At 45.3% G+C, this 9,852-nt stretch overlaps 1 protein-coding gene across 3 annotated transcripts; it reads right to left on the bottom strand.

Annotated features, from left to right (window-relative positions):
- Nucleotides 1-299: 299 nt before the first annotated feature.
- LOC122208632 (ADP ribosylation factor like GTPase 2 binding protein) lies at nt 300-8,820 on the bottom strand. Of its 3 annotated transcripts, none has more exons than XM_042919888.1 (6): nt 8,481-8,820; nt 7,731-7,792; nt 4,925-5,031; nt 2,491-2,576; nt 2,181-2,277; nt 300-1,660 (listed from the first exon to the last, which is right to left on the bottom strand). In XM_042919888.1, exons 1-6 carry the CDS (start codon nt 8,516-8,518, stop codon nt 1,586-1,588), a joined length of 465 nt encoding a protein of 154 aa, XP_042775822.1. In that variant the 5' UTR covers nt 8,519-8,820; the 3' UTR covers nt 300-1,585. The 3 variants fall into 3 exon arrangements, with proteins under 3 accessions (XP_042775822.1, XP_042775821.1, XP_042775823.1); XM_042919887.1 differs by having other exon boundaries at nt 300-1,736; nt 8,481-8,816; XM_042919889.1 differs by lacking the exon at nt 8,481-8,820 and adding an exon at nt 8,113-8,254 and having other exon boundaries at nt 300-1,736.
- Between the last annotated feature and the right edge of the window lie 1,032 nt (nt 8,821-9,852).

Below are 9,852 nucleotides of genomic sequence, written 5' to 3'. Positions count from 1 at the left end.
ACAGGCTTTTTTTTTTTTTTTCCCCCTGAGTGGAAAAGAACCGTTTGCCTCTGCTGTTGTTCATTTTTCGTTAAGTCCACATACATGGGTTTTCTCAACCAGGTCTTCATCAAGTACTTCGGACATGCCCAGCCTACAGTGAAGTAGCCCTTTATAGAAAAAGGGCAAGAAGGGAAAGCAAGGCCAGGAGGGGCAGCAATGGAAAAAGCTGGCTCTGCGAGGGCCTCTGGCTTTGAAGGACCAAAGCAGCAGTGACCCCGAGGGCAGGGGTGATAGCCAAGAAAGGGGAGGGACTCGTGGAGAATGACGGCTCTTGCAATGCACCTCCGGGTTTATTCATGGTACAAAAGTATTTAATAAGTGCCACGCATCAGTACAGAAAGAGTCTACAGCTCACACTTTAAGACCAGAACAGCCAACCGAAGTTTATAAGTATAGTCTTATTTTTACTTAAAAAAAAAGATCTATATGGAAGGTACACATTGAGAATTGAAATACTATGTCTTGTCTTTCTAGAGATGTGACATCCATGTTTTCTGGTGATTTCTATGAAACACTGCTAAATCAAGGCATACGTATGACTAGTGAAGCTGTTTGCACTCTCCTACTCGTGCTGAGCCAACCCAGCGGAACACCGCCTTGGTAGGGAGATCTGGACAGGAAGGAACTGCAGAGTCCCAACTCCAACAGAAAACCTAACAAACTGATTTATACAGAAGGGGTTTTAGCAAACCTGTACGAACACTTAACATGCTGTAAGAAAGGGAGTCCTTTTAGCCTACTTCCAGCATAAGCACACACTCACTGGTGCCCCGTAAACTAGGTACACCAACGTAGAAAGCATCTTTGCTTTCATAGCACTAATAGCTAAAAAGCACACAGTATATAATACTTTGATCTTTAAGTGGGTAATCATGGAAGCTCCAAGATTATAGCCACTAGGTTAGCCTGAGTATTCATCTATAAAAATAGTTATCTATAAATGCTTAAAAGAATTCTAGAAACAGACTACATCAGGACCAGCAGAAGACAGGGTGATGCAGGGACTGCCGACTGTAAGACAAGGAAGTGATTTTCACAGGTAGCTTCAGGTAAGGGGCATCTCTCGGTTATTCCTACAGCCAGGACCAGCTGGGATGGGAGCTGCTGCAGAGGGCAGCGGTCTTGAGGAACAGCCTAGAGAAATGTTCCCACGTGGGTAGAAACCCCTCTGAGGCTGCAGGACTGAAACTGATGCATACAGGAAGCTGTTAGCACACAAAAAGCCCGATGGACAGGCGGGGCCAAAGAGGGGTGGAGCTGGTGGGTTCTTCCAAATGCTGCTGACCTACCGTTTATGCTGGGGATGGGGTCCCCGGGGGGATGCTGGCCTCAGGCTTGCTCCAGAGGAGCCTGACTCAGGCCTGAGAGAGGGGTCTACTTGGGGAGGAGTGCTAGGATTACTGAACACAAGGTGCTTTAGGGGCCTAGGAGGGTCAGATGGACTGTCTTCTGACCCATCAATACTTAACGTCAGCAATGAGTTGTGGAACACAGCCCGTCTTTCCAAGATGTATTCTGTCACATAGCCAAAGCCTCTTCCAGTCTATGGGGCTGGCGACGTCCAGGAAGATATCTCTGCCTGGTGGCAGGGCCTAGTGTCGCAGATCATTCTGGGAAGCTGGCACAGGGGATGATTTACACAATGAAGTCACCACTAAACCACTGCTTAAATCCAGTCCCCGGCCTTCTTTTTCCTGCATGAGAAAAAGAATCCCAAGCGGCAAGGAAGAGGGAAAAAACACGAGTCCTTTCCTAGCTCCAAACCCTGCCTATGGCACGGGGAGGGAGGGTGGAAGGGGGTTATTTTGCATTCTTGTTCAGCACTGGCCCGGTCACTCATAAAAAGTATACCTCTCTTCACTGAAAAATACCTCTTTTTCCTATTAAGAGTCTGCCTTATAAGAAAGGCAAGGCAGTTAGACCTGCTTTTTGCTTTTGTCCCTCTGATTATTTAGGGATTACTTTAAGAGGAACCTGGGTCCTGCCCAGAAGACAGCTGCTCACTCTGGACACCTTGCTAGCTGCCAGACTGATATTGGCCAGTCATGGGGAGAAACATGGCAGCTGGTCTACTAGGAACTATCTGGAACTATCTCAATGGTTCCATGTGGCTAATGACACAGGCAAGAGGGACTTACTGCTCTGTAGTCCAGAAACATTTCCTTAAAAGCCAGAAAATCTGTGAACGTGAGCAGCATGTCAAATATGTCACCAGCCACTTCATCTTTATGATGCCTGCAAAAGAAAAGGATGGCTGTTTCATGGAAGACTGGAACTGATTCTGTCCCTTCAAGATTCCATTTGCAGATTTTAAGGGCCTTCCCACCCAGGACCTAACCGCCAAGGGCTGTAAACCTTCATGATCAAGCAATGAAAAAAAAAAGGTCTTTTTTCAGAGTAAAGGAGAAAGGGAAAACAGGCAAAAACGCAGAGTCAAGTTCAACTCACTGCAAAGTTGTCGTGAAAGCTGCCATGTTAAATCCAGGAATCCGTTCCAGGAGCTGTTCTTCAATGTACTTTTCTACCAAAGAAATCTGTAAGAGTGGACAGGATCTTGGTTTTAGGAAAACAAGGCGGCTTTTCAGAAAGCCTGGCCTCCAGCGTTCGCAAACATTTCCTGAGGGCCTATTTTATGTGCCAAGCTCCATGTTGAGCACAGGGGATACTAAAGAGAACCAAAATACAGCTCCTGTCCTCAGTGAGCATGTGCCCTGGCACACCACGGGAGAGAGGCATCTGCAGGTAATTACCCTGTGACAAGATGAACGCGCTAATGTAGGTAGAGACCGTGAACAGCAGGGCTCCCACCCCCCACGGCAGGAAGTAAGGAACGAAGCGGGGCCTTTTTTCTTGGGGAGATGGAATCTGTGCAAAAAGAGCGTACAGGTGCCCCTGGTTGGTTAAACGTCTGACTTCGGCTCAGGTCACGATCTCGCAGTTTGTGTCTTTGGACCCCGTGTCGGGCTCTGTTCTGACAGCTCAGAGCCTGCTTGGGGTTCTGGGTCCTCCCTCCCTCAAAAATAAACATTTAAAAAAACGTTTAAAAAGGAATATATAAAGAAGCATACTGTTGGAGGTAATCACAGGTTCCTCATTGTAAGCTGAGGCTTGACTTGGGGAAACCATCAGGTATGCCATGCTTCTAAGGTTAAGAAAGTTCTCGAGGCTCAAACCTCTTCTCAGATGAGACTTAGAGTTCTAGGAGGCTACTGGAGGCCTCAGCACAATGGGAAGGCCCAAGGGTCCAGAGTTGAAACTCCTGGGGATCTAGCCTTGGTTTTTGCTTCTACCTAACAGTCATGTGCACCTGATTACACAGTAGAAAAAAAAAAACAAAACAAAAAAACAAACGCAGATGTCACTTGAACAGTGTTTGAACTACACGGTTCCACTTATTTGTATTGATAAGTACAGCACAATACCATAAATATGTTCTCTTCTTTATGATTTTAGTAACATTTTCCTTAGCTCCCTTTATTGTAAGGATACAGTAGTACAGAGTATCTATATAAAATACGTGTTTATCCACTATCTCCATTATCCGTAAGGCTTCCAGTCAACAATAGGCTATTAGTAGTTATGTTTTTCAGGAGTCAAAGGTTATACACAGGTTTTGTTTTTTTTAATTTTTTTTGTTTGTAACGTTTATTCATTTTTGAGAGACTAAGAGAGAGTGTGAGCGGGGTAGGGGCAGAGAGAAAAGGAGACAGAATCCAAAGCAGGCTCCAGGCTCTGAGCTGTCAGCACACAGACTGATGCAGGGCTCAAACCTGTTAACTGTGAGATCATGACCTGAGCTGAAGTCAGATGCTTAACTGACTGAGCCACCCAGGGGCCCTTATACGTGGATTTTCAATTGTGCAGGTGTGGGCACCTCTAGTCCCCATGTTGTTTAACTGTATTGTGTGCAAGTCAAAAGGTCAATATATTGTATATGAATACAATATACATATGGTACGCTATATACACATATATATACATACACACACACAGAGTATATGAATGCAAGGTTTAGCGAACCCATATATTGTAACTGAAAACGGGATTTTGATCAAGCCAAGCATTTTCTAAAACAGAAGCTGGAGGAGCCCCTGGGTGGCTCAGTCAGTTAAGAATCCATTCTTGATTTTGGCTCAAGTCATGATCTCACAGTCGACAGTGTGGAGCCTGCTTGGGACTCCCTTTGTCCCTTCCCTGCTCACTCTCTCTCCTTCCCTCAAAAGAAAGAAATAAAAATAGGAGCTGGACAAAAATCATCAAACACCCTCAAGAACTGCAGAAGAAAGCAATGGGGGATTCTTTTTTTTTTTTTTAACATTTATTTATTTTTGAGACAGAGAGAGAGAGCATGAACAGGGGAGGGTCAGAAAAAGAGGGAGACACAGAATCTGAAACAGGCTCCAGGCTCTGAGCAGTCAGCACAGAGCCCGATGCGGGGCTCGAGCCCACGGACCGTGAGATCATGACCTGAGCCGAAGTTGGACGCTTAACCGACTGGGCCACCCAGGCGCCCCAGCAATGGGAGATTCTAACTACAATTCCTGGCAGTTACTGGTGGCAACTTCTGAAGTCCTCCAAATGTCAACATCTTAAAAAAAATTTTTAAATGTTCCTTATTTTTTTGAGAGAGAAAGAACACAAGCGAGTGAGGGGCAGAGAGAGGGGGAGACACAGAATCCGAAGCAGGTGCTAGGCTCTGAGCTGTCAGTAAAAAGCCCCACGTGGGGCTCAAACCCACAAGCCGTGAGATCATGACCCGAGCGAAGTTGGACACTTAACTGACGGAGCCACCTAGGTGCCCGAAACGTCAACATATATGGATTCTGAATTCACATTTTAAAGAAATTCTAATCTCTGGGGAAAGAAATAGAAAATGACTTACATATTCATTAAAAATAGGTGTGTAGGTGAGTTTATTCTCTTCTGTGTCTTCAAACTCCTGGTAGTACTTGTCCATGAAATTCCTCTGTAATAACTGGAACTCGTCATCTGAACAACAGGAAAATTTTATTCTTTTCAACGGAGATTAAAAACCATTGATTTATAAATAGGCCAAATTCTATGTCAGCAGAACTGCTTCCTAATGGTCAGTCTCTAGGAGAGGGAAAGCTAACAGTGTTTTAGGGAAGTGTTCAATAGGACGCCGATGTTCAAGTAGCCCAGTCTTTTGATTAATAAATATTAATATTTTAAAAATAGTAATTTAAAATATTTAAATTTAAAAATATTTTCATAATTTAAAAATATTAATATTTTTAAAACCCAGTCTTTTTATTAATAAATATTAATATTTTAAAAATAGTGGTAAAATACCTAACATTAAATTCATTATTTTTTTGTTGCAAGCCCTTCTAACATGTCACATAAAGTTTAAGAAACATATCAAATGCAGTATGCTAAAAAACCAAGAGTCATAATATCACATTTTTCTAAGTCCTGTATTTAGTATTCCACATCAATGAGTCTTCGAGGAAAGGCAGGGGAGGTGAAGCCTTCTATTAAGAGTTTAGCTACATCCTTACTCTCATACCTCTGTGGTTCCTGATAGTTTGAAACACATTAAATATTTTATTTTACTATTTATCTTATTTACATCCAAAAGTTAGCATATAGAGCCATAATGATTTCCAAAGTAGATTCCAGTGATTCATCCCCTGTGTATAACACCCCGTTCTCATCCCAACAAGTGTCTTCCTTAACGCCCCTTACCCATTTAGCCCATCCCCCCACCCACAACCCCTCCAGCAACCCTCAGTTTGTTCTCTGTATTTAAGAGTCTCTTAGGTTTTGTCCCCCTCCCTGTTTTTATATTATTTTTGCTTCCCGTCTCTTATGTTCATCTGTTTTGTATCTTAAATTCCACATATGAGTGAAGTCACATGATATCTGTCTTTCTCTAACTTTGCTTTTAGCATAATACCCTCTAGGCCATCAATATAGTTGCAAATGGCAAGATTTCATTCTTTTTGATTGCCGAGTAATACTCCGTTGTCTCTATATACCACATCTTTATCCATTCAATCTGTCTATGGACATTTGGGCTCTTTCCATACTTTGGCTATTGTCGACAGTGCTGCTATAAACATTGGGGTGCATGTGTCCCTTTGAAACAGCACACCTGTATCCCCTGGATAAATACCTAGTAGTGCAATTGCTGGGTCGTAGGGTAGTTCTATTTTTAACCTTTTGAGGAAACTCCACACTGTTTTCCAGAGTGGCTGTACCAGTTTGCATTCCCATGAATTCACTTTTTTTTGAGAGAGCACGGAGGTGGGGGAGGGGGGTGCAGAGGGAGAGAGAGAACCCCAAGCAGGCTTCATGCCCAGTGGGGAGCCCCCGACTGTGAGACCATGTCCTGAGCTGAAATCAAGAGTCAGACCACCCAGGCGCCCCTAAGTGTGGTTTGGTGGCACTATGTACATTCCCATTGTTGTACAACCATTACCACCATCGTTGAGTCCATTTTAAACACACCCATACGGGGTGGCCTGGGAACTCCATCACATTCCTTTTCCACAACGGAATGAAACGGATCTCTTACTTGAATAGGATTTCAGCAGCTGTGGTGGGAACAGTGTAGTGATCAAGCACACGGGCTCTGATCCTAGCTCGGCCACGTCAATTGTGTGACCTTGGGCACATTTCTCAGTTTCTCTAAGCCCCGGTTTTGTCAACTAGAAAATGAGAATGATCCTAGTACCTATCGCATAGGATTGCCAGGTGGAATTCAGAGGAGGGTTGGTAGAAAGACTGGCTTATAGCAAACACCTGAACTTGAGAGAACAGGGAATTTTAACAAGTGCATACAATAATTACTTCTAAAAATAAAAGGAAAGCTTCACAAATGACCTAGACTTTAGGGTAAACACCCTGAGGTCAAAAAAGGCTCATTTTCCCATGGCATACAGGGTAAGCAAAGGACAAAAGAATTCAAGGTATTCCTCAGTATTCCCCAGAAATCTTCACCTCCACACAGGACAAGGGCTTAATGGTGAAACACCTGTATTTAGGCATTAAGGGCATGAACTTTCTTGGGACCTGAAGATGACAAACGTGTGGGTCAGTGATTTTCAGACTAAACTAGACTAAGAAACATCACTAGCACCACCACAGTAAAGGTTTCTTTTTCGCCTAATTCTCAGAAAACTCAGACAAAAATTTTGTTTCCCCTTCCCATACATTTGTCTTAAACCTCGGGTGCCTGTTACTGCTCGTTACTCAGCAGGTCTGTGCACACCAAAAAATGAATGCACGAATAGGAACTCAGAACCCAGGAAAATACAGAACCAGCGGAAGTATGGCATTTTATTTTCTTCACGGACACGCGCGCTATGATTATGGCACTATGCTGTGGTTTATGGCACAAAAATGTTAAAACTCAAAACCAAAAAAAAAATGGAATTCCTCTTATTCTTTGAAATAAGTCGCTCCTGAAGTTTTGCCAAGAGGTCCGTAACGTCTAGGGCCCCACTACCTGGATAGCTGCCTTATAAGACCTGAGTATGATTATTACTTGTTAAAACAAGGAGAACGTTTGCCTCTAAAACCACTTTATCTCACTTAACATGAGTCTGTGCTACATTAAAAATTATATGCAGCTTGCTGTTTTCTCTCAAAATTAACCCTCCAAGCTGCAAAGGTCTAAGAACTAAAGAGAGCACAGGTGAGACTGTGGTAAGGAAGCTTACCCATGATAATGTCCTCTAAATATCCAACCACAGCATCAAATTCTGCATCGGAGGCGGAAGAGCTGAAAAATATACCTGGATTAGGTGCTGTTTCAAATAATTCACTTTAAACAACTGTATTAGAGACACTTTCACACAGGTGCAAAAGAGGGCAGAAAAATGAACTTCCCATCACCCAACTTCAACAATTAAGAATGATTATTGTCTACTGTAGCAATTCCGAAGAAAACGTATTTTTGTGACATTAGGGTTCAAGGGCTCCATTTTCAGAAAACCTGTTATGACACAAAGAACTACAAAAGGGACATATAAAGGGAGCAAAGGCTCACATGGCACATCTTAAGGCTCCTCGTATTTATGTATTTCCTTCGGGTTTACTCACCGCATCTTCGCTATCACCCCCCACCTATCGGCTTGTGAGCGTGAAACTGGCGCGAGTGAGATACTGGCCAGGGGACAATTGGATTGGAAGTCCCTGGAGGTGGAGGTGGTGGAGGGTCCTCTGACCCGTGGTCGGACCTTGGCAGCTCAAACCAGGGTCAAAGCCGGGGGAATTGTGATGGAGGCGTTGATCATCGCGAGACACTCGCCCCGCACTCCCGTCCTCAGGGCTTGAACCCGGAGGTCGCACAATCAACAGCGGGAACTAGGGAGGAGCCTTGGCGGTCCCTCACCCCCACTCCACCCCTCGAGGACACCCGTTCCCCAGGGCGGAAGCCGAGGCCTCCCCGGCCCGACGGCGTCACTCACAAGGACAGGGCGAAGCTCTCTTCCTCTAGGGCGTCCATCGCCGCCGCCGCCGCCGCCGCATCCACGCGCGGGGCGAGCAGGCCCGTCGGACTCTTATCCCGCCCGCGGCCCGGGCCCAGCCTGCGCTCCGCTCCTAAGAGCCCCAACCGGCATCTGGGAGGTCTCGCCGCCAACGCCGCGGCCGCTCACGGCCCAAAAGATTGGGCCCTGCGTGCGTGGCCCGTGCTTCAGGCTCACCGGCGGCAGCCTCGCGCCGGCTCGGCCCCACGCGGGGCCAGGCCTCTCCACGCGCGCCGCAGCCACCGTGAAGTACAGGCGTCAGTTACCCACAACCGCCGCGCCCCGCCTCCCGTTACCATGGCCACCACAACCCCATCCGCTGCCTCGTGGCTCCCAAGAGCCAATCACAGGCGCGCGCTGCTCGACGCCGGGGGCGGGGCAAAGATAGGGAGAGGAAGCCAGGAAAGGGATAGAGAGACGCGAGGGGAAGCTCCTTGGGCTTCAAGAGGCAAGAGGGTTACTGGGTGTTCTCTCGCGGTGTGGGGTTAAGTCTCACATTGCCCCCATTTTAAGGAGGAAGGAATCGAAGTTAAGAGCCTCAGTTTTCTCACTTGCAACTTGTCGGTAAATTACAGGATTTAAGAAGATTAAATAGTTTAAAGAGGGTTGTAAGAGCACTATGAACTGCAGACTTCTTGAGAACCAGTCCCTCAGCTTTTGAATCGGATAATGCAGACCTCTGGCCTGCCTGATTGCCAGATGCCTGTTGGGGCTCTCAAGATAGTTACTCCTTTTCATGGGAGGAAAGCCCCACTGCAAGAAGTAGACGTAACTTACATCATACAGTATTCTCTTTCTCTCTCTCTCTCTCTCTCTCTCTCTCTCTCTCTCTGTCACACACACACACACACACACACACACACACACACACATCATAAACATTATCCGGCACTTATTAGTTTCTTGGCTAGTTGGGCAAGATAAAAGTTGACACTCACTTTGGACAACGCAACCAGAAATCGGATAACTTTCAGAAAAACTCCCCTCCCAAACTGCCAGATTTTGCAAAAGGATTCCCTAGAGCTGATTTCTCTTTATTGGATCACTAGGCATGGCTGTTCAGTTGCATTATACTTTTGGGCCAAATGTGTGTTACCTGTCTAGAGTGGTTTAAGGTCTGACTTAGGTTTGATCTGAGAGTCAGATGGCCAGCCTGAATGGACATTTTGAATGGACATAAAATAGATATCGGTGGGGTCTGGAACTAAAAATGGTTACCAAGACATAGTTGTATCCAGGGTGAGATCAGTTCTCAGAGATATATACTATCTATATATCTATATCTATACTATACTATATACCTATATATATA

This window comes from Panthera leo, chromosome E2 (assembly GCF_018350215.1).
Source record: "Panthera leo isolate Ple1 chromosome E2, P.leo_Ple1_pat1.1, whole genome shotgun sequence".
In the NCBI taxonomy this organism is placed as follows: Eukaryota; Metazoa; Chordata; class Mammalia; order Carnivora; family Felidae; genus Panthera; species Panthera leo.
Note: the sequence above shows the minus strand (reverse complement) of the source record. Positions and strands in the feature narration are given on the sequence as shown.

Excerpts from the sequence above, each read along its gene's own strand:
- LOC122208632 (XM_042919887.1), bottom strand. The coding sequence starts at position 8,518 with ATGGACGCCCTAGAGGAAGAGAGCTTCGCCCTGTCCTT. Across the intron at positions 5,032-7,730 it reads TTTAGAGGACATTATCATGG|ATGACGAGTTCCAGTTATTA; the intron begins GTAAGCTTCCTT and ends CCTGTTGTTCAG. Across the intron at positions 2,278-2,490 it reads GCTTTCACGACAACTTTGCA|GCATCATAAAGATGAAGTGG; the intron begins GTGAGTTGAACT and ends TTTCTTTTGCAG.